At 50.0% G+C, this 27,076-nt stretch overlaps 1 protein-coding gene across 3 annotated transcripts; it reads left to right on the top strand.

Moving 5' to 3' along the window:
- The first annotated feature begins 5,062 nt into the window (after positions 1–5,062).
- QPCT (glutaminyl-peptide cyclotransferase) lies at positions 5,063–26,136 on the top strand. Of its 3 annotated transcripts, none has more exons than XM_029051704.1 (7): positions 5,063–5,344; positions 10,033–10,179; positions 13,540–13,818; positions 17,275–17,451; positions 18,962–19,061; positions 22,742–22,858; positions 25,508–26,136. In XM_029051704.1, exons 1-7 carry the CDS (start codon positions 5,156–5,158, stop codon positions 25,651–25,653), a joined length of 1,155 nt encoding a protein of 384 aa, XP_028907537.1. In that variant the 5' UTR covers positions 5,063–5,155; the 3' UTR covers positions 25,654–26,136. The 3 variants fall into 3 exon arrangements, with proteins under 3 accessions (XP_028907537.1, XP_028907538.1, XP_028907539.1); XM_029051706.2 differs by lacking the exon at positions 5,063–5,344 and adding an exon at positions 6,978–7,465; XM_029051705.1 differs by lacking the exon at positions 22,742–22,858.
- Positions 26,137–27,076: the final 940 nt, after the last annotated feature.

Below are 27,076 nucleotides of genomic sequence, written 5' to 3' on the forward strand. Positions count from 1 at the left end.
CCCCTCCCCGCAACCCTTCCGTCCACGGTCCCCCTCCCCTCTTTCCTGACAAGGATTAATCTGTGGAAAGATTCAGAGGCAGAGAGACAGTAAGGAGTGCAAATAGGCGATGACGCAACCACTCAGGAAATCCGCTTCTTCACAGCTGGCAGCGAACTGCAAGGGAGGAAATAAAACAGGGGTGACATCGTGAACTTAGGCGGCAAGCGGCTTCGAGAAAAGGCCCTTCAAAAGGTCCAACCACTTAGTCTTCTCTCTTAATAAAGCATGGAGTTGATTTTAGGCCCCCAAGCTGCTTTTCAAAATGTCCGCCTCGGCCTCTGGCAACTTGTCAGACACACAGAGGGTCTGGACCGGAGATTTGTGTCGTTGTGGTGACATTGTGGTCCCCTCCCCCAGCAGGCCCATGTGCCGGTTTATTTGCTTTTTCTTGCCTGACCTTGAAGCCTGACCCAGAGAAGGGAGGACCCCATCCGGGGGCTGGTGATCCACAGCTGCACTGTGACTTTGACTTCCCAACGAGACGGGGGAGTGAGGAGGGGTGGGCTGAGCGGGGGAATAATAATTTTGGTACTTGTCAAGCATTTACTATTTGCCACGCGCTGTTCTCAGCACTGGGGTAGATACAAGCCGATCGGGTCGGACACAGTCCCCGTCCCACGTGGCGCTCGCAGTCCCACCCCCACTTTACAGATGAGGTAACTGAGGCACGGAGAATAATAATCACAATAATATTGGTACTTGTTAAGCGCTTACTATGTGCCGAGCACTGTTCTGAGCGCTGGGGGAGATACGGGGTGATCAGGTTGTCCCACCTGGGGCTCACAGTCTTCATCCCCATTTTACAGATGAGGGAACTGAGGCCCAGAGAAGTGAAGTGACTCGCCCAAAGTCGCACAGCTGACAGGTGGCAGAGCCGGGATTAGGACCTGTGACTCCTTAGCCTGGGGCCTTTCCAATGAGCCACGCTGCTTCTCTAGAAGTGAGAAGCACTTCTCTAGAAGAGAAGTGAAGTGACTTGCACAAGGTCACACAGCAGATGAGTGGCAGAGCCGGGATTAGTGTTGGTGTGGGCCTGACGCACCAAACTGACTTCACCCAGAAGTAGAGGCTGTTGCTCCATTGTGTACTCGAAGCGAATAACGGTAGCACCAGCCACTCACCCCCCCCCCCTTTTTTAATGGTATTTGTCAAGCACTTACTACGTGCAAGGCACTGTACTAAGCTCCAGGGCTAGAATCAGCGTGGGTCAGTGGAAAGAGCCCAGCTTCAAATCCCGGTTCTGCCACTTGTCAGCTATGTGACTGTGGGCAAGTCACTTCACTTCTCAGGGCCTCAGTCCCCTCATCTGTAAAATGGGGGTTAACTGTGAGCCTCACGTGGGACAACCTGATCACCCTGTATCTACCCCAGCGCTTAGAACAGTGCTCGGCACATAGTAAGCTCTTAACAAATACCAATATTATTATTATTATCATTCTCCGCGCTTCAGTTACCTCATCTGTAAAATGGGGGTGGGATTGCGAGCGCCACGTGGGACAGGGACTGTGTTATTATTATTATCATTGCTATATTATTATTATCGTTGTTAAGTTGGACACAGTCCTCGTCCCACATGGGGCTCCAAAGTCTGAATCCCCATTTTACAGGCCAGGTAACCGAGCCCAGGGAAGTCAGGTGACTTGCTCAGGGTCCCACAGCTGAACAGGGGCAGAGGCAGGATTAGAACCCAGCTCCTCCGACTCCTAGGCTCTTGTTCTCTCCACATAGGCCACGCTGCTTCTTCCCAGGGCTGGTTCCTCAGGATCGCACCCCCGGCAGGTTGTGGGCGGTGCGGTGAGCTGAGGACATTGAGACCTAAGCCAGGTGAAGCCTTGCGGCAAAATCTGTTTTAAACTTGAACTTTGTTTTGAATTAATTCACCTACTGTGGAATATTCATGCCGCCAAGTGTTCTAACAGAGTCCAAGTTACTTTCGCCCTCCTTTCCACCTTGTGATAGGAATAATAATGGTATTTACCGAGCGCCCTCCCCCTCCCCTTGAGGTGAAAGTAAGCTGGGACTTCCCAGATGCAGTTCCGGGCAAATCACAAGCACCTGAACATTAATTCCCAAATGAACGAATGAGAATGATCAATGATTCAATAGTATTTATTGAGTGCTTAATACTGTGCAGAGCACTGTATTAAGCCCTTGGAATGTACAATTTGACAACAGATAGAGACAGTCCCTGCCCACTGACAGGCTTACAGTCTAATCGGGGGAGACAGACGGAGAAAAACAAGACAATTTAAACAAGATAAAACAACTTAATCGCAATAAAATGATCAGTGATCAAAAGCAGAGGGACCTAGGGGATAGAACATGGGCCTGGGAGTCAGGAGGTTTCTAATCCCAGCTCCCCCGCTTGTCTGTTGTGTGACCTGGGGCGAGTCACTGAAGTTCTCTGTTGTCTCGGTTACCTCATCTGTAAAATGGGATTAAACCGCGAGCCCCATGTAGGACGGGAACCGTGCCCAACCTGATTATCGTCCGTCTTCCCCAGCGTTTAATATAGAGCCTGGCACGGAGTAAGCGCTTAACAAGTAACATTCAAAAACTGAACGATTTCATTGCAATTAATAGTCGTGGCACTTGTGAAGCACTTACTATACATCAGGCTCTGCGGTAAGTGCTTTTCAAGGAATAAGGAGAGTGGAGTTGGTGTTGCAGTTGCTGAAGACCCCCAGGTAATTGGGGCAGGAGCTGAGTGGCGGGGGAGAGGAGGGGAGAAGCAGACGCCACATCCCCTCCCTGCTCTGGGACGAGGGCACAGATGGGTGCGGCAGGTCAGTTTTCCCCCACCCCGCAGAAAGGGCCCCTTTGCCCCTGTCCCGGGCAGCCAGCTTGCCAGGAGTCACGCCCGGCTTGTCGTTGGACTGGACAGCGCTGCTGGTGACGGAGTGCCTGGCACAGTCCCGCGCCGGGAACTATGGGGTGCCCATCACCCTCGCCAGGCTTCTGGGATAGCCTGAACAGTCTGCGGGGGTGACCCAGCCCTTCTCCTCATGACAAGCTGCCTCCTTGCCCCTCCGCTCACAGTGCCCGCTAACCGCTGCTTGCCGCCCTGGCACCCACTGACTGCCACACAGCGTGACCTAATGAGAAGCAGCGTGGCCTGGTGGAAAGAGCATGGACCTGGGTTCTAATCCTGGCTCTGCCACTTGCCTGTCATTGTCAGCTTGAGCAAACTTTAATTCTTTCATTCAATCGTATTTATTGAGCGCTTACTGCCTGCAGAGCACTGTAGTCATTGCTTGGGAGAGCACGATGCAAGAATAAAGAGACACGTTCCCTACCCACAAAGAGCTTACAGTCTAGAGGACATATCATCTCTGTGTCTGCATCTGTAAAGTGGAGATTCAAAAACCGGTTCTCCCTCATCATTCGACTGAGTCCCAAGTGGGTCAGGGACCGTGAAGAACTACGTCTCGAATCTATTCCAGCACTTAGTTCTTGACACAGAGTGCTTTGACATATGCTGCTACTGTTACTATTGTGACTATTATTATCATTATTAAGCACAGTACTGAGTGCTTGGGAAAACACATCACAAAGAAGTGGCGAGTTTCTTGGTCACAAGGAACCTCATACTCATTTGGCATCTCCTTTGGGTCCAGTGCCGTGGAATAAACGCACACAGAAAAGGTGGCTCTTTATTGGTTTGGCCTGAATTCGATGGATAATTGCCTCCGCCCTTCCCTTTGGCTTTGGCTGCGGAGGCGTGGGAATGATTGTGGACAAGGGGATTAGCCCAGATCGTTGTTTCGGTTCCGCAGAAGATCGTCCCACCCTTAACCAGCTGGACACCCTGGGCTGGAAGGGCCAGGACTGGTGACCCCAGTGCCCCAGGCGCCAGCACTGGAGGCCCCACCACCAACGTAGCTTAGGTTGGGAGACCCCAGCGCCCCTGAAAATCCAGGACAGGAGACCCCAGCGACCCCAAACTCCAGGACAGGAGACACCAACACCAACAGAGCTCTGGACGCATGACCTCATGGGGCAGGTGGGGAGCTGATGACACTTGGAGCGAAGTCGAGCCCCCTCCTCCTCCACCTCCTCATTATCATCATTATCCTCCTCCTTGCCTTCTGGCCACCATCGCTACCTCCTTCCTCGTCGTAATAATAATAACAATAACGTTGGTATCTGTTAAATGCTTACTATGTGCAGAGCACTGTTCTAAGCGCTGGGGGAGATACAAGGTAATTAAGTTGTCCCACATGGGGCTCACAGTCTTCATCCCCATTTTACAGATGAGGTAACTGAGGCCCAGAGAAGTGAAATGACTTGCCCACAGTCACACGGCTGACAAGTGGCAGAGCCGGGATTCGAACCCATGACCTCGGACTCCCAAGCCCGGGCTCTTTCCACTGAGCCACGCTGCTTCTCAAGTGGGATTGCAGCCGGTTTGCAGCCAGGGGTGGAGGATTAGGAGCAGGAGGAGAAGGCCCAGGAGGAGGAGGAGGACCAGTAGAAGGAGAAGCAGGAGGAGGATCAGGAGGAGGAGGACCAGGAGGAGAAGGCCCAGGAGGAGGAGGAGCAGGAGGAGAAGGACCAGGAGGAGGAGGACCAGGAGGAGAAGGACCAGGAGGAGGAGAAGGACCAGTAGAAGGAGAAGCAGGAGGAGGACCAGGAGGAGGAGGAGGACCAGGAGGAGAAGGCCCAGGAGGAGGAGGACCAAGAGGAGAAGGATCACGAGGAGAAGGACCAGGAGGAGGAGGACCAAAAGGAGGAGGAAGAGCAGGAGGAGGAGGAGGACCAAAAGGAGGAGGAAGAGCAGGAGAAACAGGAGTAGAGGAGGAGGACCAGAAGGAGGAGGAAGAGCAGGAGGAGGAGGAGCAGGAAGAGGAGGACCAGAGGAGGAGGAAGAGCAGGAGGAGGAGAACTAGGAGGAGGAGGAGGGCCAGGAGGAGGAGGAGGAGAACCAGGAGGAAGAGGAGCAGTAGAAGGAGGAGGAGGCGAATTAGGAGCAGGAGGAGGAGGAGGAGGAGGAGGAGGAAGACCAGGAGGAGGAGGAGAATTGGGAGCAGGAGCAGGAGGAGAACCAGGAGGAGGAGGGAGCAGGAGGAGGCGGGGTCGGGGTGGTCGGGCTGTGTTGCTGGGGCCGGGGCCGATGGTGGGAGCCGGGGGCCCCCGACCCACGGAGCGCATCGTGGCGGGCAGCACCGCGGCCAGCACCCCGGCCGGGCCCGGGACCCTCCGCCCCCCGCCCCCGGGGCCGCCCCTGCCCCCGCTCCTGCCCCTGCTCCTGCTCCTGCTGCTCCTGCCGGGAAGGGGCCACACCGCCTGGCCACAGCGCAAGGTCAGCCGGCTCCGCGGGGCCTCTCGGCCAGCCCGGCCCTCGGGCCGCGGGCCCGGCCCTCTGCCGCTGGGTCTCTGGGTGGGAGTCGGGGGGTGCACCTGGCTGGAGGGGTGGAGGGGGTGGAGGCGTGGAGGTGAGGGAGGTGGGTGCGCCTGGGTAGAGGTGGGGATGCTCTCCCGGCTGGAGGTCGGGGGACAGGGCAGTGTGAGCCTGGGGATAGGTGGGGGTGGTCTTGGGGTGGAGGGGGTCTTCCTCCTGGCTGGAGGAGAGGGAGAGGGGGTGCGCCCGGGTAGAGTCGGAGGTGGCCTTGGGTGGGTCTTGTCTCTGGCTGGAGGAGAGGGGGGGGGGGGGTGCGCCCGGGTAGAGTCGGAGGTGGCCTTGGGTGGGCCCTGTCCCTGGCTGGAGGTGAAGGGGGGGGGGGTGCGCCTAGGTTTAGGCGGGGGTGGTCTTGGGGTGAAGGGGGTCTTCCTCCTGGCTGGAGGAGAGGGAGAGGGGGTACTCCCGGGTAGAGTTGGAGGTGGCCTTGGGTGGGTCTGCTCCCTGGCTGGAGGTGAAGGGGGGGGGGGGGCTGCACCTGGGGTATAGGCGGGGGTGGCCTTGGGGTGAAGGGGGTCTTCCTCCTGGCTGGAGGAGAGGGAGAGGGGGTACTCCCGGGTAGAGTTGGAGGTGGCCTTGGGTGGGTCTGCTCCCTGGCTGGAGGTGAAGGAGGGGGGCTGCACCTGGGGTGTAGGCGGAGGGGCCCTTGGGTGGAGTTGGTCTTCCTCCCGGCCGGAGGTGAGGGAGGTGGGTGCCGCTGGGTAGAGGTGAGGATGCTCTCTTGGGTGGAGGTCGGGGGAGAGGGGAGTGTGAGCCTGGGTTCAGGTGTGGGAACGGGGATCCCTCTCAAGGGGGCAGGGGTCGAACGTCGTGCCTGACCCAGAAGGCAGGTCCTCCTCCCCCTTCCCCTCTTGCCCCTTCCTCCCTCCCCGCCCATAACACCCCTCAAGTGCCCAACACCCGGGGCGCAGGAGATGGGGATCCTCCCCGCCTTCCACGGGGGATGCCACAGGGGTGACCCCGGGAAGGCCTAGACCCCCCAGACCCAGGCCGCCGATCAGGATACTCGGGTGTATATGCGTACATATTTATAATTATAATTCTGTTTGTTTGCATTGACGACGTGTATAGATCTCTAATTCTGTTCATTTAAAACGAATGCCGGCTTATCTGTTTCGATGCCTGTCTCCCCGCTTCTAGACCGTGAGGCCGATGTAGGCAGGGATTGTCTCTATTGGGTGCCGAGTCGTACTTCGCAAGCGCTCGGTCCAGTGCTCTGCACGCAGTAAGCGCTCAATAAATACGATTGAATGAAGGAAGGAAGGAAGGAAGGTTCACTACCCGGTTCCCTCGCCCTTCGGGACCGGGCAGGACCAGGTTGGCGGAGTCTGCGTTTAGCATCCGGCCCAGATGGGCTCTAAAGAGGCGGAATACTCTTTGCTCTTTCTCCTTTCCAAGAAATAAGGGCGTCAGTTGGCTTCGTTCTTATCGCGGAGGCAAGTTAGAGGAATTTCAGCCTCGGCCTCTGGAACAATGTAAACAAGGAGAACAGAATGAGAGGACTTTAATGCCTTGAATGGGAAGCCAACATTTTCAACAAACAATTTCTTCATCCTCGCTTTTCCATTTGCATAACCAGTTGTGAAATTACCGGTGGCGTTTGAAATTTAGGAGTCTTACTTCATGGCGGAAATGTTCTCCGGAGAAAAGCGATCTAACGATGCTAATAAAAGCAGGCGAGGTGAAAAGGTTTAATCGAAGGTCTGATAGTACAGTAGGTATACTGTCAACTCATCCAAAAGATGTTTTAACTTTCTGTTCATTCAACCCGTGTTTACTTGATTCCTTGGAAAGAGCCAAAGGATATGTCCACCGGAATGTAGTGGGCTGGGGGCTTTTGTGTGAATAAGAGAAGATATTTTGACTTTAAGCATTTTGACTGGTTTAATCTGAAATGAAGACGAAATGAATTTTGTTGGACAAGACATCTCTTTTATAGTGGTTTTCAACATAATTTCAAATCGATGCAATATGATTTTTAATTGGTTTTGAAGCACCGTACCATGCTCCGATGCCCCCCGAATGGTAAGATTTCCCTTTTTGATTTTCTTTCTTCCTTTCATATCGCCAGCCTCAAAAGGGAATCAAACAGCAAGCTAGCTATGATCTATGGATTGACCGTTAAATCAAATATCCTGGATGCTGCCATATGACAATTATCAGTCATCTGGGGATTCAGAGCTAGGGTGTCCACTGCAGCGAGGCAAAATAAAGACAGAACAGATTTGTTTCCATTACTTTGAAAACAGGGCGTGCCCCTCAACCTAGTGGCGTCGAATATGTGCTTGGGGAAAAAAGGGAGAACCGTTTCCTAACTTAGCTTCAGTTCAATTTGTAACGGCACGGAAATTTGGTCAATTATAAGAAGGAGCCGCAGGCATGTAGAAATATCAGTTAGAGAGCTACTTGGACGTTGGGCAGACCGAGTGAAAACTGAGATAAAACTGGCTGAACTTCTGAGCTCGTCTTTCTATGATTTCATCATTTGGGACCACAGATCCCTTAAAAAAAAAACTAGGTCACACTGCATCAATTTCACAAAACATGTAATAAAAAACCCTTTGTAGAGATTGGCCGTCATGGGATTGGCTAAGAGCTACCTCAACACATCTGGGTTTCTCCCTCTTCCTTTCCTCTGGAAAAGAGACTGTGTCTTCATTCGACTGTGGGGCCCAGATAAGGTACACGTACAGGTCTCTCTCTTTCTCCTTTCCACTCACTCCCTTCTCCTCGGTTCACACTCTTTGTCTCTCTCAATCAATCACTCAATCAATCAGTTGTATTTATTGAGAGCTCACTGAGCAGACCACTGACCTAAGTGTGTGATGTCCCGCTCTAGACTGTAAGCTCGATGTGGGCGGGAACCTATCTGCCGACTCTGCTGTGTTCTCTCCAGCATTTTTAGTGTAGTGCTCTGCACATAGTAATCGCTTAATAAATACCACTGACGATCTCAAGCCAATTAGTCATAGTGCCTGGTTTTCATCTCTCTCCATCCCTGATCTCTTGCTCATACCTTTACTCCTTCCTGGAACTCCCTTCTCCATCAAATGGGCAGACCGTAGCTTTGCCCAGCTTTAAAGCCCTTCTGAAATTAGACCCCAGAGGCTTTCCATGATTCATCCTATACTCCACAGATTGCCGTACTGTCTTATTTATTGTTTGCCACTTCAACGCTGTTTTTGCTTTCACGTCTTTGCCTCATAATCCTCTCATCAAACCTGCTGCTCAAAGTGAGCCTCTTCTTTCTTCGCTGCAGTGTCCGTATCCCTTGAGTGCTTCGATACCCTCCTCACCCTCAAAGCGCTTACGTACGTGGTCTTACACTGTCACTTCCTCTATCCGAAATTTATTTTATTTATTTCCCCCCACTAGGCTGTAAGTTCCTTGAGGGCGGGGGTTCATGTCTACCAGTTCGATTGCATTCCCCCAAGCGTGTAGAACAGCGCTGTGCACCGTGTAAGCAATCGATAAATACCATTGATTGATTGCAGGATACCATACTCATTTGCGCACTGCAGTTTTCTCCCGGTTTTCAGCGGTGATGCTAGAGTGGCCTGATCTTCCCTTTATGATCTTCAAAATATCTGCTCTTTATTTTCCTTGCTTTTACCTTGCTCTTTTCTAGTTCACTAGTTCATCTGATAATAATAATAATAACGGTATGTGTTAAGCACTCACTATATGCCAAGCACTATTCTAAGCACTGGAATAGATACAAGTGAATCAGATTGGACACAGGCCTAATGATAATAATAATGATAGTAGTATTTGTTGAGCACATGGGGCTCCCAGGTTTAATCCCAATTTTACGGATGAGGCAACTGAGGCTCAGAGAAGTGACTTCGCCCAAGGTCACACAGCAGACAAGTGGTGGAGCCGGGATTAGAACCCAAGTCCTTCTGACCCCCAGGCCCATGCGCTGTCCACTAGGCCATGCGGCTTCTCTCTTGACCACGCTGCTCTATGTACATTGTTGGTTTTCATATCATTATGTGTTCTGTTTTCAATTCAGCACTGGTTTTGTAAATCTTATCTCTTTAAAGGAGGAGGATTTCTGAGACTGTCACTAACTGCCGGTAATTTTTGCTAAATGTTAAAAAATGGAACATTCATAGTCCAAGTTATTTCTTTATGCATCACTGTACTGCCGTGCTGAACAAGAGCGGTGCTAGGACAAGCATTCATAGAGTTGGTAGGTTTTTATTGCTGAGGGGTTCACTAGTTTCAGAGTTCAGCAAAATGATTCTTTTACCTAGGAACAAGGTGAGATCTTGACAATCTCTTTCATGGTGTTTGTTGAGCGCTTTTACTATATACCAAGCACTGGACTAAGCTTGTAGATAAAAGATATGGTTGGTTGGATACAGCCCCTACCTGCCATGGGGCTCACGGTCTGAGAAGGAGGGCGAACAGATAATGATCCCCGTTTTACAGATGAGGAAGCTGAGGCCCAGAGAAATTTAATCACTTGCCCGCGGTCACACGGCCGACGAGTGGCACTGATAATTGTTCCATCCGTAACCACAGTAGTTAAGCATAATGAGACGGCCAATTTTAACCTTTCATTTTCCCTTTCTTTCTCTCTGTAGTATCACCATGAACCTCATGTTTTGGATGCCGTTGATGTCCAGCAAGTAGCCGCAGGGACCAATATTTCTGAAATGTGGCAAGATGACTTACAACCTTTGCTGATCGAAAGATACCCAGGATCACCGGGAAGTCATATGGCTCGCCAGGTGACAGCCTACTCGCTGACCACTTAGTACAGTTCACTGGACTACCGGATAACCGGGTCACACGCGGTCTCTGTCCGACACAGGGCTCGCGGTCTAGGAGGGAGAGTAGGTATTGAATTCTCATTTTACAGATGAGATAACTGAAGAAGTGACCTGACCGAGGTCACACGGGAGACGTGTGGTGGAGCCAGGGTTAGAACCCAAGGTCTCTGACTCCCAGGCCCCGCTCTTTCCACTAGGCTGTGTTACTCCTCAGGACGGTACAGTGCCAAAGATGTGTTAGTATTAGAAGAGAAAGCAGAATTTTGAAGCCAGCTTGGCATATTGCTTTTATATGTGAAATTGAATTACGAAGATATCGAACTTGCCGAATTGTACATTCCAAGCGCTTAGTACAGTACTCTGCACATAGTAAGCGCTCAGTAAATACTAATGAATGAATGAACTTCCTTCTATACTGTAAGCTCACTGAGGGCAGGGAACGTGTCTACCAACTCTGTTATAGTGTACTCTCCCCAATGCTTAGAACAATGCTCTGCCCACAGTAAATACATGATTAGAGCCTGAAATTTTATGTGATTGAAAACAAGTGCTACTTTAAAGGGGAAGCAGCGTGGCTCAGTGTAAAGAGCCTGGGCTTCGGAGTCAGAGGTCATGAGTTCGACTCCCGGCTCTGCCACTTGTCAGCTGTGTGACTGTGGGCGAGTCACTTAACTTCTCTGTGCCTCAGTGACCTCATGTGTAAAATGGGGATTAACTGTGAGCCTCACGTGGGACGACCTGATTACCCTGTATCTCCCCCAGCGCTTAGAACAGTGCTCTGCACATAGTAAGCGCTTAACAAATACCAACATTAATTAATTTAAAAAGAAAATACCATACCGTGTAAAACTTTTTCCAGACTTAATCTTTTAGTCTGCCATCTAGAGCGGAGTGTTTGGAAATAGAATTAAAATAGGGTAGAAGCTATTTTGTGCATTTTGCTTTCTAGATCAGTCCAATTATAGAAGGAGTTATTTTTTTCTTCCCTTTTTTTTTCCCCTCAAGAACTTCTTCTTGGCCAAAAAATCCCTGCCTGCCTCAGTCACCAGACTAAACTGTAGGCATGTAGGGCTGACCCCACGGCCTGTCCCTCGCTGCTGGGAGTCCGCCCGCTGAGGTGATCGCTCTGTTTTCCTGCGTCCGGGCTGTAGAAGGAAAGTCACTTCCCTGGACCCTACCCTAGGAACTATAGCCAAAAGCCTCCACTTCCCCACCCTCTTTGGAGAAAGAGCTTTTTGTGGCTTGGGGCTGCAGAGACCTCTTTAGTAGCACCCCATGGCATGCTGAGACCGCCAAGGCCCCCAGAGGCTTGTTCTACCTCTTAATAATAATGATGGTATTTCTTAAACTATGTGCAAAGCACTGTTCAAAGTGCTGGGGAGGATACAAGCTGATTAGGTTGTCCCTTGGGGGGGTTCACAGTCTTCATCCCCATTTTACAGATGGGTACAGGGAAGTGACTTGTCCAAAGTCACACAGCTGACAAGTGGCAGAGCCGGGACTAGAACCCACCACCTCTGACTCCCAAGCCCGGGCTCTTTCCACTGAGCCACGCTGCTAATAACTACTGCGGTATTTGTTAAGCACTTACTATGTGCCAGGCACTGTACTGACCGCCGGGGTGAATAAAAGGAAATCGAGTTGGACACAGTCTCTGTCCTATATGGGGCTCACATCTCAATCCCCATTTTACAGAGGGGAGGTAACTGAGGTAGAGAGAATAATAATAATCATGATGGTCTTTGTTAAGCGCTTACTATGTGCCAAGCACTGTTCTAAGCTCTGGGGTAAATACACGTTTCACAGTATATTCAAAGCCCGCTGGGAGACTGGCCTTTACAAACGCTTAGAGTTGTTCCCCTTATGGGTAACGACTGCTCCACGTAATAATAATAATAATAATAATAATAATAATAACAATAAAATAGTATTCGTTAAGCACTACCTACGTGCCAAGCGCTGGACTAAGCTCTGGGCTGGAGAGAAGCAGCGTGGCTCAGTGGAAAGAGCCCAGGCTTGGGAGTCAGAGGTCATGGGTTCTAATCCCGGCTCTGCCACTTGTCAGCTGTGTGGCTGTGGGCAAGTCACTTAACTTCTCTGTGCCTCAGTTCCCTCATCTGTAAAATGAGGATTAACTGTGAGACTCACGTGGGACAACCTGATGACCCTGTATCTACCCCAGTGCTTAGAACAGTGCTCTGTCCATAGTAAGCGCTTAACAAATACCAACATTATTAGTATTACAAGCAATCGGTTTGGACCACATTCCCTGCCCACAGCGAGCTTGCAGTCGTTGAATGGTTCCACCACAGACTATCAGCAAGTCTTCAACAAAAGCAAACACCACTGAGCCCTCACCCATTTCAAAAAGTCACTTTTGAGGATGACATTCAGAGCAACCTTTTTCTTTGGTATTTGATAAGTGCTTACTATGTGCCAGGCACTGTACTAAGTGCTGAGGTAGAGGTTGGTCACAGTCCCTGGCCCACATAGTGCTCATAATCTTAATCCCCATTTTACAAATGAGGGAACTGAGACACAGAGGAAGTGAAGTGCCTTGTCCAAGGTCACACAGTCCCTCCCGAATGTAAGCTCACTGAGGGCAGGGAATGCGTCGCTTATATTGTCATATCGTACTCTCCCGAGCGCTTAGCGTGGTCCTCTGCACACAGGAAGCCCTCAGCAAATACAGTTTACTGACTGACCAGCCAAGTGAGCACAAAATTTGCAAAGCGCCGACAGAAGGATCGAAGCAGCGTGGCTCAGTGGAAAGAGCCCGGGCTTGGGAGTCAGAGGTCACGGGCTCGTATCCCAGCTCTGCCACATGTCAGCTGTGTGACCGTGGGCGAGTCACTTTACTTCTCTGTGCCTCGGTTACCTCATCTGTCAAATGGGGGTTAACTGTGAGCCTCACGTGGGACAACTTGATTACCCTGTATCTACCCCAGGGCTTAGAACAGTGCTCTGCACATAGTAAGCGCTTAACAAATACCAACATTATTAAGGATGCCCGGGAGTTGAGAGCTATCTGCCAAATTTTCCAATTTCCTCATCATTACAGTTTGTCCCCGTGTGGTCCGTAAATCATTTTTCCCGCACGTCACCGTGAGGTCTCCGTCCTGTGCTCCTGACTGCCGGCAGGGTCAGACGCTGACCACGAGACCCTTCCAACCTGTCCCTCAATCTCTCCCTCTCTCTGGCCGTTTTCTCCCGTCGGACCGAGGGTAGAAGGGGCCTTCGCGGGAGTGGTGAAGCGGAGGTGACAGCCAGGCGGCCGAGGGGGCGACGGGAAAATGCTCACCCGTATTTTTCTTCCAGCATATCATCCGGCGCCTTGGGAGACTCCGGGCAGGCTGGGAGCTGGAAGTAGACACTTTCGAGAGCCCCACCCCGTACGGTTACCGGACGTTTTCTAATATCGTGGCCACCCTCAATCCTCCCGCCAAGCGCCACCTGGTACTCGCCTGCCACTACGACTCCAAGTATTTTCCACACTGGGATAACAGAGTGTTTGTGGGAGCCTCCGATTCGGCTGTGCCCTGCGCAATGTTGCTGACTTTAGCCCGCTCCTTGGACAAGAGGCTTCTTCCCTTGAAGGTAACGGCTTCGCTCCTTTCGATCGCTAGGATCCCACGCGTTCCAGGTCTAGAAACGGACGTGTCCCGGGTGACTTTGCTCAGCGGTACGAAGTTGGACGTGCATGAAGTCCGTGTCTCCCCGTAGCAGGGGCGAAGGCGTAGGCGGCGGATATAACCCGATGTCATCGTGGATATAAAAGGTTGAGCACTTCCCTCCACCACAATCACTCCCCGGGGGTCCACGGAGGGTACCATCTTTTTTTTCCCTCCAGCGGCATTTGTTGAGGGCTCACTATGTGCCGGGCACTGTACTAAGCACTGGGGTAGAGACAAGATAATCAGGTTGGACACCGTCCGTGTCCTACGTGGGGCTCGCCACTTTAAACCCCATTTTCCAGAAGAGATAACTGAGGCCCAGAGAAGCGAAGTGAGTTACCCAAGGTCACACAGCAGACAGGTGGCGGAGTGGGATTAGAACCCAGGCCCTTTGACTCCCAAGCCCGGGCTCTTTCCACTAGGCCGCTCCGCTTCTCACCGGAGCCACGGGCAGGCTTGCGACAGTGGCGAAGCGACAGATGCCCGTCGTCGTGAGCGGGTTGTAATTCAATCCTTCCCGTTCGGGTTCGGTCGATCGGATAGGGCGGCCGGGAGCATCTGTGGTCCAACTGGGCGCCTCCTCTGCAGATGGCGACCCCAGCGGGTATCCACAGCGAAGCCTCACTCCTCTTGCCCTTGAAGCAGCCAGGACGAGGCTTCCAGGGAACCGGGCCGGGCAGTTCTGATGGCCTTCCCTCTCTCCCAGGCAAAACTGCAGCGGGCACCACAGGTGATCCTCTCTAGCCGGAGGGGAAGCAGTGTGGCCTGGTGGAAAGAGCTCGGGCTTGGGAGTCAGGGGACCCGGGTTCTAATCCCCAGTCTGCCCGTACCAGAGAAGTCAGGTCGCTTCTCTGTACTTCGGTCCCCTCATCTGCAAAATGTGGATTCAGTATTCGTTCTCTCTCTTATTTAGACCGTGAGCCCCACGTGGGACCTGATTATCTCATGTCTTCCCTGGCGCTTAGTACATTGGAATGATTATTCATTCATTCATTCCATACTATTTATTGAGCGCTTACTGTGTGCAGAGCACGGTACTAAGCGCTTGGAATGTTACAATTCGGCAACAGATAGAGACAATCCCCGCCCAAAGGCGGGCTCACTATTCTGACAGTTGCTCCCCTTCCACAGTTGGTCCATTGAAAAGCTCAATGTTCAAAATACTTCCCTCTAAATAAAAAAAAAGGCATTTCTGAAAGGAGACAGATGCCTCCTGTCCATTTTGGTGGTTTCGTTTATGAGATTAAGTGCCACTTCTTTCGCTACTGCAGATAGTTGTTATTTCACATCTGTGAGGGGCTCACATCCGAGAGAAGGCAAAGCAGGTTGCAAGTTGATAAAAGCCCAGGCCACGTGCATCATCGTTATTATCTGGAAATCACCGCTGTTGTTATTCTCTCAGCGTGAGTTCCTCCTGGAGTCCTTGGTCGTGATTTCAGTTCCGAGGGGCTCACTCCGGGCCTATGAACCTCGTGAAGCCCGTTCCCTCCCAATCCGCACCCCCGTCTAAAATCCCCGCCCCCTTTTTGCTCCCATATTCAAACTGGAAAGTCGGCACCTATGATTCTGTTGGGTTCCGAAGGGAAGCGGAAAAGAGCCATGCTGATGTCACTCTCTTCGGATGTCTTGTCCAAGGTAGATGCCGCAAAACACAACAGAGCCACAGATGCCACTTTCTTCTTCATTTTTTGCTACTGAAATAAGGTCCGAGGATCAGGCGAGCTTGCACGTACTCGGCTCAGCTCAGTCATTATTTAGGCCAGGCATTTCGTGTGGCGAGGGTAGAGATGGGTATTGTGAAAGAGGAACAGAATCGTTATTGCTCTCCGCGTGTGTATGTGGGTGGGGGTTGAGGCGCGGGTCTGTGAATGCTCAATTCTGTTGACAGACTGGATAAGCCAACCACTTCTTCTTGGACGCCGGCAGGGCAGAAAGTTCGCTTTCTCATTTGACTGCCCCTGGGGAATTGGGGGCCGGGCAATTGAGCTGGGACTGGGGGGGAGGGGGTAGAGTTTGATCTTAAGAGTTGCGTTTAAAGCGAGGATGGACAGTTGACTTTAAATCACGGTCCTGGGAAGGAGCACGTCCCCAGCTTAAACCGGACGAGAACTCAGTAGAGTTCCTAATTCCTCAGTCCCTCTAGACTGTAAGCTCGTCGGAGGCAGGCAGTGCGTCCGTTATATTGTTGTATCGTACTCTCCCGAGCGCTTAGTACAGTGCTCTGCCCACAGTAAGGGCTCGATGAAAAGACTGACCGACTGACTGATGAATCGATCGAATTTATCGAGCGCTGACTGTGGGCGGAGGACTGAAATAAGCCCTTGGAAGAGTACAGTATAACAGAGGTAACAGACAAGTTCCCGGCCCACAAGGCCTCACGGTCTGGAGGAACTTACAGCCTGAGATTTGGGAAGCGGAGTAAGAGGTGGGTGGTGGGAAAATCCTTTTCTTGTTTTACTGTACCATCAAGGCTCCCAGTTAAAGGCCCCTCAGTGAAACGAACAACTGCTAACCTAGAGATGACGCGAACTGAGGTCAGGTAAACCTCAGCCTGAGGAACAACTTCAAAAAAAAAAGGAAGATGATAGTAATGCCCCTTCTAACGAGGTTCCTGAAAAAAGTAATGCAACAAAGATTTGAAATCCGATTTTAGAATACATTCGTAAAAGTTATTACCCTTGTTCTCTTTTGGGTTTATTTTTACGAGCAGTAAAATCATCTGGATTTTCCTAGCCGAGTGACTGCGTGCAAGCATGCATTCAGACATTTCCTTCACTGTAGTGGGGCCAGTGGCTTCTCGTTCCTTTGTCTTGGAACACCTACAGTTTTCAGACGTCTGGAGAGGTCATCAGATTAGTCGTCTGTAATATTTCCTAATTCATCTACCCCTACCAACCCTCTTGCCAACACACACACACACACACACAAACACACACTCGGGTACTAGTGCTGCTTTGCCTTAATGTTGAGGCCTCTCTCCCCTAACAGAGGTAAAGGCTATTCCTTTAAAGTAAGTTGTCCAGGACATTTTGGTGGCAGATTACAAAATGTTTCCCTCGTGGCCTGGAAGAATGAATACTCTCCACCGCCTGAAGTCTGCAACTCACTCTCACGAAGGAACTTCCACCGCAGATAATCTGATGAAGTAATATTTATTATGGGATCACAGGGGGTTGGGGAGTGTTTCATCCGCTGCCCCCAATCCTCTTGCATTTTAACATTTGGGAAAATTCCTCTTTCTTTTTCCCACAAATATATTTCCCTTCTCTCCCCTTCTAACCCCCCGTCTCTCTGCCGTTTATCTTTTTAAATGTCTGCCAGACTCGTGGGAAAGACTAGTTATCTTTATTATTAGCATTCATATCTGCTTCTTCGCCAGAATAATTTAGCTTCCAGACCAGACCTGTCTCTCCAGCTCATTTTCTTTGATGGGGAAGAGGCTTTTCTTCACTGGTCTCCTCAAGATTCCCTGTACGGATCTCAGCACTTAGCCCAGAAGATGGAATCTACCCCTCACCCACCTGGAGCAACGAACACAAACCAGCTGCACGGCATTGTGAGTGAACACCTCGTCAGGGCGGAGGGAAAGGAACAATCAAGGCTCCCCGTACAGGGAGAAGCAGCGTGGCTCAGTGGAAAGAGCCCGGGCTTAGGAGTCACAGGTCATGGGTTTGAATCCCTAATCTGCCACTTGTCAGCTGGGTGACTGTGGGCAAGTCACTTAACTTCTCGGTGCCTCAGTGACCTCATCTGTAAACTGGGGATTAACTGTGAGCCTCCCGGGGGACAACCTGATTACCCTGTATCTACCCCCGTGCTTAGAACAGTGCTCTGCACAGAGTAAGCGCTTAACAAATACCAACATTAGAGAAGCAGCGTGGTTCAGTGGAAAGAACGTGGGCTGGGGAGTCAGAGGTCATGGGTTCGAATCCCAGCTCTGCCACTTGTCAGCTGTGTGACTGTGGGCAAGTCACTACACTTCTCTGGGCCTCAGTTACCTCGTCTGTAAAATGGGGATGAAGACAGTGAGCCTCACGTGGGACAACCTGATTACCCTATGTCTATCCTAGCGCTTAGAACAGTGCTCTGCACATAGTAAGTGCTTAATACCAACATTATTATCATTATTATTATTAATACTGACTAGCAGAAGTCTAGAAAAATAGCAGCTAACAGATGAAATCTCTTGCATTAGTTTTTTTCCTAGGTTTTTTTCCCCGTTCCTTCGGCTCCCACTGATGTTTCTCTGGATCTGCCCCCGTTAGCTCTGCCTCCCAGGGGCATCGAGGGCGTGGCAAATTTTAATGTCATCTGGCCCGGACCGAAGGTCTGGGTAGGAAACCTGGCTCCATTCCTCGACGCCAGACCCCTGGTCTCTGGTCTCTGGCCTCTCCCACAGCTCCAAATCTTGACTAAGGTGGCCGGTCACTTGGCTTTCACTTGGCTTTCTACCAGACAATCTGATTTTGCGTTAGCCTGTCCCCAGTCTGGAACTGATAAGGCTCGAGACACCGTTACGTCTGGTATTTAGATTTGGAAATGCCCAGGAACTATAAAGGTTCTGCGGATTTATAAAGGATGTCCAATTCGGGCCCAAATAATTCTAAGTTTTCTGAAATAATTAGGATGAAATTTCTTTGCTCATCTCCACACTGGAGGCAGTGCACCTTAGTGGAAAGAACCTGGAACTGAGAATCAGGAAACTCGGGGTCTTAACCCCAGTTCTGATATTGGCCTTCTGCGTGACGTTGGACAAGTCACTTAACTTCTCCGTGCTTCCGTTTTCTCGTCATAAATGGGGCTAATAAAGGCACCAACTCTCTCCCTTTTTCAAAACTGTGAGGCCTCTGTGGGAGAGGGCCTGAGTCTGCTCCGATTATCTTGTATCTAGCACAGTGCTTGGCACAGAGCTGGGGACCTAGTAGACACTTCATAAATACCCCAACTGACTCTAGTTGTTGAAGAATTAAGGATATTTCAGATCAGCTGCTCTTCTTCCATTACAGGGTGAGATTGTTCAGTTACCTGGGATTGCTACAGAAACTGTCAACCTTCTTTTCTTTTAGGATTTGTTTGTGCTCCTGGATCTGATGGGGGCTCCAAACCCAATCTTTCCCAAATTCTTTCAAAGCCCCGTCCGCTGGTTTAACAGACTCCAAGAAATTGGTAAGACACTACTGGTTTTACACAATAAAACGTGGCTACTTCTTTCCAAGGAAAAAAAAAAGATATATTTCCAGCACTTTAAAACATCGTGTTTTCAAAAACATCCTTTTTATTTCTCTCTGAGACTGCTTTAGTGCCCAGGATTTCGCTCATCCTTGTGTCTGACTCTTCCTTTTTGAGGTCTGTAGACTCACTATTCTGGACATTTCTCTCTCTTTCTCCCTCATCTGGTCTTCTCCTAACTGAGGGCTCTTTTCCTCTTGTCCCAAGGCTGGCTGGTAGCTTGACCTGCCTTTGCCTTGTAAAATTGATGATTTAATTTTAATTAACTCCGGGATTTTTAACAATTTTTCACTGGGTTATTTTTTCCCCACAACCAGTGACCATTTATGAGGTGTTCTCGACTCCGGTGTTCTCTGAATGAAGTTTAGCATTTTATAGTGGAAGCTTAAATATTTGCATTTTCTTATTCTTGAAAATATTTGTCCAGGGAAATCTATTTCAAATGGAATTACCTTGTTTTGGGGACAAGGACTTCTGGGATGGGACTAGGTAGACTTGTCTAAGTCCCTTCACTGCCCATAAGGTTCAGGTCAAATTAATCAATCAATGGTATTTATTGAGCCCCTAGTATGTGTAATAATAGTGATGGTATTTCTTAAGTGCTTACTAGGTGCAAAGCTCTGTTCTAAGCACGGGGGGATATACAAGGTGATCAGGTTGTCCCTCGTGGAGCTCACAGTCTTAATCCCCCTTTTAATAATAATAATAATGTTGGTATTTGTTAAGCGCTTACTATGTGCCGAGCACCGTTCTAAGTGCTGGGGTAGACACAGGGGAATCAGGTTGTCCCACGTGGGGCTCACAGACTTAATCCCCATTTTACAGATGAGGGAACTGAGGCACAGAGAAGTTAAGTGACTTGCCCACAGTCACACAGCCGACAAGTGGCAGAGCTGGGATTCGAACTCATGAGCCCTGACTCCAAAGCCCGTGCTCTTTCCACTGAGCCACGCTGCTTCTCCGAGCCACGCTGCTTCTCCATCTTTTACAGATGAGGTCACTGAGGCACAGAGAAGTGAAGTGACTAGTCCAAAGTCACACATCTGACAAGTGGCAGAGCCAGGTTTAGAACCCATGACCTCTGACTCCCAAGCCCGGGCTGTTTCCACTGAGCCACACTGCCCCATGCCTGACACACTGTCCTAAATGTTCAGGGAAAATAAAAGCAAAAGTCACTGTTCCAGGCCCCAGAGGACTTTTAATTTAATAATAATAATTATCACGGTATTTGTGAAGCACTTACTTGTTGCCAAATTGTCCATTCCAAGCGCTTAGTACAGTGCTCTGCACATAGAAAGCGCTCAATAAATACTATTGAATGAATGAACTTACTGTGTGCCGAGCACTGTTCTAAGCGCTGGGGTAGATACAAGGTAATCAGGAGGTCCCACGTGGGGCTCACAGGCTTCATCCCCATTTTACAGGTGAGGTACCTGAGGCACAGAGAAATTAAGTGGCTCGCCCAAGGTCACACAGCAGACAAGTGGCAGAAGGGGGATTAGAACCCATGACCTTGAGACTCCCAGGGTCCTGTAACAGAGGAAATGCATTTACTAATAGAGGGAGCCAGAGGAAGAACGAGGATACAGAAGGTATCCTTGTATGTAGGTTGTTGTATGTTGTTGTTGTTGTATCCTCGTAGGTAGTTGTATGTGTGTATCAGGATGGAATCGCCGAGGAAGCCAACGCTCAAAAAGTCATGTACTCAAAAAGTCAGAGAAGCAGCGTGGCCCAGTGGAAAGAGCCCGGGCTTGGAAGTCAAGATCGTGGGTTCTAATCCCGGCTCCGCCACTTGTCTGCTGTGTGACCTTGGGCAAGTCACTTAACCTCTCTGTGCCTCAGTTACCTCATCTGTAAAAATGGGGTTCAAAAAGAAATGGGAGCCCCCCCCCCCCATGGGACAATCTGATTACTGTATCTCCCCCAGCGCTTAGAACAGTGCTCAACACATAGTAAGCACCTAGCAAATACCATAATTATTATTATTATGTACACGATCCCCAGGCAAAGACGAGCGAGATCAGGAAGGCAGAGAGCTGGGAGGGGAAATCTGAGGCAAGATAGGAGTTGGAATCTGGACTGTAAACTCCTCTTGGGCAGGGAACATGTCGACCGACTTTGTTGCCTGGTTCTCTCCCAAGCGCTTAGCACAGAGCTCTGCCCAGGGTGAGCGTTGGATAAACACCGACGACTATTTGACTGACCTCTTTCCCCTTGGATTCAAGCACTCTCTTCCGATTACCGCCCTTTTCATCTAAACCCCCGGGGGCCTTCTCCCTTCTCCCTTCTTAGCCCGTTAACCTCACTCGATCTGACCCTTGCGACGACCGCTCCGCCTCTGTGATCGCAAATCAGCGTGGCTCAGGGCAAGAGCCCGGGCTTGGGAGTCAGAAGGTCACGGGTTCTAATCCCGACTCTGCCGCTTGTCTGCTGTGTGACCTCGGGCAAGTCACTTCACGTCTCTGGGCCTAAGTGACCTCATCTGGAAAAATGGGGATTAAAAGCCACGAGCCCCATGTGGGACAATCATCTGATTATCCTGTATCTACCCCAGCGCTTAGAACAGTGCTCTGCACACAGTAAGGGCTTAACAAATACCAATATTATAGAGAAGCAGCGTGGCTCAGTGGAAAGAGCACAGACTTGGGAGCCAGAGGTTGTGGGTTCGAATCCGGGCTCTGCCGCCTGTCAGCTGTGGGCAAGTCATTTTACTTCTCTGTGCCTCAGTTCCCTCCTCTGTAAAATGGAGCCTCAATACAACCTGATGACCCTGTATCTCTCCCAGCGCTTAAAACAGTGCTCTGCACATAGTAAGCGCTTAACAGATACCAACATTATTATTATTACTAACAAATACCAACATTATTATTATTCAATCAATCAATCAAGCTAAGCTCTTGGGAGAATATAACAGAGTTGATAGACACGTTCCCTGATACAAACTGTGGCTTCTGCCCGCTGTTGCCGAGTGACCTCTCCTTCTTCCCTTTGGGCGGACCAGCCCATCCGCCCCAGCTGTTCTGGAAGGATCCGGTCGTAGCGTTCAGCGGCCTCTCAGACAGCCCTTATCCCGCAGAGAGATGTGGCCGACTTCTCTCTGGATGCCGGACACTGGATGCTGCTTCTCGACTGGACAAGTTCCTTAGATTTTCTGTGTCGCAGTTTCCTCATCTGTAAAATGGGGATTAAGTACCCGCTCTCCCTCCCATTTAGACTGTGGGGCAGGGACTGTGTCCGACCTGATCGGCTTGTGTGGATCCCAGCGCGTAGTAAACGCTTAACAAATGCCATCGTCATTATTATCATTGTTATTATTAGATGCCTTTTCTTCAGGTCCCGCTTCCCCCCTTTTTCTTTTCTCTCCTCTTTTCCGCGACTTCTGGACATTTCACTCCCCAACTCTGCCAGCCCCCTGCCATGAGAAGGCTTAGAGTTTGTAACCCCTGAGCAAGTATCCTCTCTCCACCGCCCGTCCCCCAGCAGATTCCTCCTAGCAACGAGGGAGGAAGACGGCGTAGGAAACCAACTGCAGCTGACCGGGTCCCAAGCCGCTTAAGGCAGGGGCCACCTGGGATCTGGACCAGTTTGCTTACCGTCGTTCTAACTTCGAATTGTAGAGCGGCGACTGCACGGCTTGGGCCTGCTGACGAATCACTCGCTGGAAAGACGGTACTTCCAGAATGTCTTGTACCGGGGGCTGATTGAGGATGACCATATTCCGTTCTTAAGAAGAGGTAATATCCGTCTTCTCAGAGGACAGTTGAACCTGCTTCGTCACCATTTCTATTACTAACATTTGCTCCGGGCTTGCTCTGTGTATAACCTTATACTAGGTTCTTGGGGCTATATATTTAAAATTTTAGTAGATACATACGTGGCTCAGTGGAAAGAGCACGGGATTGGGAGTCAGAGGTCATGGGTTCGAATCCCCGCTCTGCCACTTGGCAGCTGTGTGACTGTGGGCAAGTCACTTCACTTCTCTGGGCCTCAGTTCCCTCACCTGGAAAATGGGGTTTAAGACTGTGAGCCTCAGGTGGGACAACCTAATTACCCTGTATACCCCAGCGCTTAGAACAGTGCTCTGCACATAGTAAGCGCTTAATAAATACCAACATTATTATATATATATATATATATGTATGACAATTCTTACGCAAAAGGAGCTGACAATCCGTGGGGAGGAGAGAAAGGAGAAGAACCACGCAGAAAAAATAACTTTTAAACATTTATAATAATAAATGATATCTGTGGCATTTGGTAAGCATTTTCTATGTGCCAAGCACTGTCCTGAGGTAGATTCAAGATCAGGGAGGACACGGCCTCCGTTCCACGACGGATTCAGTCTGAACAGGAGGGAGAGAATGTATTTAATCCCCATTTTACAGATGAGGAAACAGAGACACAGAGAAGTTAAGCGACCAGTCCAGTTGAGAAGCAGCATAGCCTAGTGGAAAAAGCACGGGCCCGGCAGTTAGAGGACCTGGGTTTTAATCACGGCCGTGCCATTTATCTGCTTTGCGACCTTGGGCAAATCACTTATCTTCTCGGTGCCTCGGTTACCTCATCCGTTCAACGGGGATTAAGACTGTGAGCTCCACATGGGTCATGGACTGTGCCCAACCTGATTATCGTGTATCTACCCCAGAGTTTAATACAGAGCCTGCACAAAGTAAGTTCTTTCTGTTGTATTGTCCTCTCCCAAACCCTTAGAACAGTGCTCTCTGGATAGTAAACGCTCAATAAATGCCATCGATTAACAGATGCCATTAAAAAAAGCAACCGTGTCCAAGGTCGCAGAATAGAAAGCGGCGGAGCTGGGAATAGAACCCAGATCTTCCGACTCCCATGCTCTTGCCACTAGGCCGGGCTGCTTTGCTCCCTTCCTAGTCCAGTAAAATAACTATTTCCAAGACCTGGCTGTTTCACCAGCCCTCCGCCTCCACTTTACAACACAACTCGAGTCCACGCAATGGCTGGACGATTGAAATGATTCCACGTGGATGAATGAGTGAATGCAACGAGTTGCGTTGCCAACGGAGCTCAGAGCAGTCCGAATGACACAATGGCAGTGAAAGATTCCGACGACAAACTCGGGGTTCCTGCCACCTAATGTATTTGGAAAATGCCTGTGACCCCGTCACTGGGCAGGGACTGTCTCTAGCTGTTGCCGAACTGTACATTCCAAGCGCTTAGTCCAGTGCTCTGCACGGAGTAAGCGCTCAATAAATACCATAGAATGAATGAAAATGCCAATCCCCAGTTCACTCGGAGTTCCTTTCTCTTCCCCGGAGATCAAGAATGTTGTAAATGGGATGGGGGCATACCTGTGCAGTGGGCATATTTTTGTTTCTGCTTTCTTTTTCATGGTAGTTAAGCGCTTACTATGTGCCAGGCACCGTACAAAGCGCTGGGGGAGATACAAGATGATCGGATCGGTCGCGGTCCCTGTCCCACATGGAGCTCACAGCCTTAATCCCCATCTGACATCTGAGGGAACTGAGGCACAGAGAAGGGAAATGACTTACCCAAGGTGACACGGCAGACACGTGGCAGAGCGGGGGTTAGATAGTGACTCCCACTCTCCCCTAGGTTTGGGGGAAGCTGAGGAAGCAGATGGGCAGCCCATACAGGGCGCACCCACTCTCGTCCCTGAAAGCACCGAAAGCCCCTGAATTAGGAAACATCCCTTTGGGGGAGAAGGTGGCAGGCTGAGAGAATCAATCAATCAATCAATCCATCAACCAATCGATGATATTTACTGAGCGGTTACTAGGGGGAGATCACCGCACTAAGCACTGGGGAGAGTACGGTACAACAGAGTTAGCCGACACGGTCCCTGCCCACAGGGAGCTTACAGTCTCGGCGAAAGCAATCGTTTAATTTTGGAGTGTCATTCCATGAAACGGCAACTGTGGACATCCTTCCGAGACATGAAGCAGCGTGGCTCAGTCGAAAGAGCGTGGGCTTGAGAGTCAGAGGTCATGGGTTCTAATCCCATCTCCACTGCTTCTCAGCTGTGTGATTGTGGGCAAGTCACTTCACTTCTCTGGGCCTCAGTTCCCTCATCTGTAAAATGGGGATTAAGACAGTGAGCCCCATGTGGGAAATCATGATCACCTTGTATCCACCCCAGCGCTTAGAACGGTGCTTGGCACATAGTAAGCGCTTAACAAATGCCATCATCATTATTATTATTATGAAGAAAAGCTGATCTGGAATGCAAGTTTTAGATAACTCTGGTGGATTTAATCATTTCTATAGCCATGCTCACAACTTTGCTGGCGCTGTGATTTTTTTTCTTTAACGGTACTTGTTCAGCGCTATGTTCCAGGCACTGTACTAAGCGCTGGTCGTCACATATTTACATTTGTTGTTTCCTCTAGGGGTTCCGGTTCTCCATCTGATCTCATCTCCCTTCCCTGTCGTCTGGCACACCATGGAAGACAACGAAGAAAACTTGGACAGACCAACTATCGACAACCTTAACAAGATCATACAAGTGTTTGTGTTAGAATACCTTCATCTGTAAACACTGTGTTTGTGCATAATGTTTAAAATGTTTTCAGAAATCTGCCGTCATGCCCCTCTCTCCCAGGGAATGTCCTAAAAACAGCTGTCCCCCAAAAGAGATACGTTCAGGTGTCCTCGACTAAGTAAGCCGCAAGCTGGGACCTAAGATCCGAGACCTCAGAGCGCTTCAATCACTCCATCAGTGGTGTTTATTGAGCGCTTTCTGTTTCTTGTCCTCAGTTTTTATCTTGAGGCAAAGAGGGAAGAGTCCTCCAGACTCAAGGTGAAGTACCAGATAACTGGGCCTACCCAATGTACCCCGGGTGAGTCAAAACCAATTCACCAGTTCTTTGTTTTGTTTCCATTAGGGAAGTGATGTTTAGTTTGTAGTATGAGTTTTGTGAACCTCAGGTTTGGTAATTCACTGCGAACAATAGAGAAGAGAGCTCAAAATGTGCTGAGAGTATGGCAGTTTTTGTGGCATTAAAATCAGGATTAAATACTTGGTGTGCAATTTTCCGTTTTTAGTTCTGTGGTATTGGATATAATAATACCGTTGGTATTTGTTGGGTGCTTACTATGTGCAGGCACTGTTCTAAGCACTGGGGTAGATACGGGGTAATCAGGTCGTCCCACGTGAGGCTCACAGTTAATCCCTGTTATAAAGATGAGGTAACCGAGGCACAGAGAAGTGAAGTGACTCGCCCACGGTCACACAGCCGACAGGTGGCAGAGCCGGGAGTCGAACCCATGACCCCTGACTGCGAAGCCCAGGCTCTTTCCACTGAGCCGCGTTGCTTCCCATAGCTTTACATAGCGCTGCTTTCGGCAGCACAAACCAGAACACGGTTCTTTATTTTGCTTGTAAGCATTACTTTACACTCACAGAGGGTCTTAGAAAAATGCATGATGCCAGTTAGACTTTTTTTTCCACAGATTCCCCCCCGCCCAAAAAGCACAATGATCCACTCAGAGACTTTTGAGAATGCTGGCCATTTTGAACAGCTACCTGGGAAGTGAAAAGATTCCCACAACACTTAGGCTGGGCAGGTGTGGGGGTGGGAGGGGAAGAGGAGATGGAGGTGGGGGAGGAGGACAGAGAGAAGTGAACTAGAGGCTCTAAACCTCTGTAGCAGAACAACCCGAAATCTTTTATCTTAGGCTCCACTAAGGCACCCACAGAGAAATTCAGTTTTCTGATGAGCTGAAATCACCTTCTAGCCACCTTCAAAAGAACTAGCACACATTTGGTTACATCCTTAACACTCAGGTTTATAATAATAATCATAATTTCGGTATTTAAGCGCTTACTATATGCCAAGCACTGTTCTAAGCCCCGAGATAGATATAAGGTTATCAGGTTTACAGATGAGGGAACTGAGGCCCGGAGAAGTGAAGCTACTTGCCCAAGGCTACACGGCTGACAAGTGGCAGAGCCGGGA

This window comes from Ornithorhynchus anatinus, chromosome X1 (assembly GCF_004115215.2).
Source record: "Ornithorhynchus anatinus isolate Pmale09 chromosome X1, mOrnAna1.pri.v4, whole genome shotgun sequence".
Lineage (NCBI taxonomy): Eukaryota > Metazoa > Chordata > Mammalia > Monotremata > Ornithorhynchidae > Ornithorhynchus > Ornithorhynchus anatinus.

What these genes read in the sequence shown, in the direction of transcription:
- QPCT (XM_029051704.1), top strand. Translation starts at nt 5,156, where the DNA reads ATGGTGGGAGCCGGGGGCCCCCGACCCACGGAGCGCATCGTGGCGGGC. An exon ending in AGAGGCTTCTTCCCTTGAAG is followed by an intron (nt 13,819 to 17,274) that starts GTAACGGCTTCG and finishes CTTCTTCGCCAG; the next exon opens with AATAATTTAGCTTCCAGACC. An exon ending in TATTCCGTTCTTAAGAAGAG is followed by an intron (nt 22,859 to 25,507) that starts GTAATATCCGTC and finishes TGTTTCCTCTAG; the next exon opens with GGGTTCCGGTTCTCCATCTG.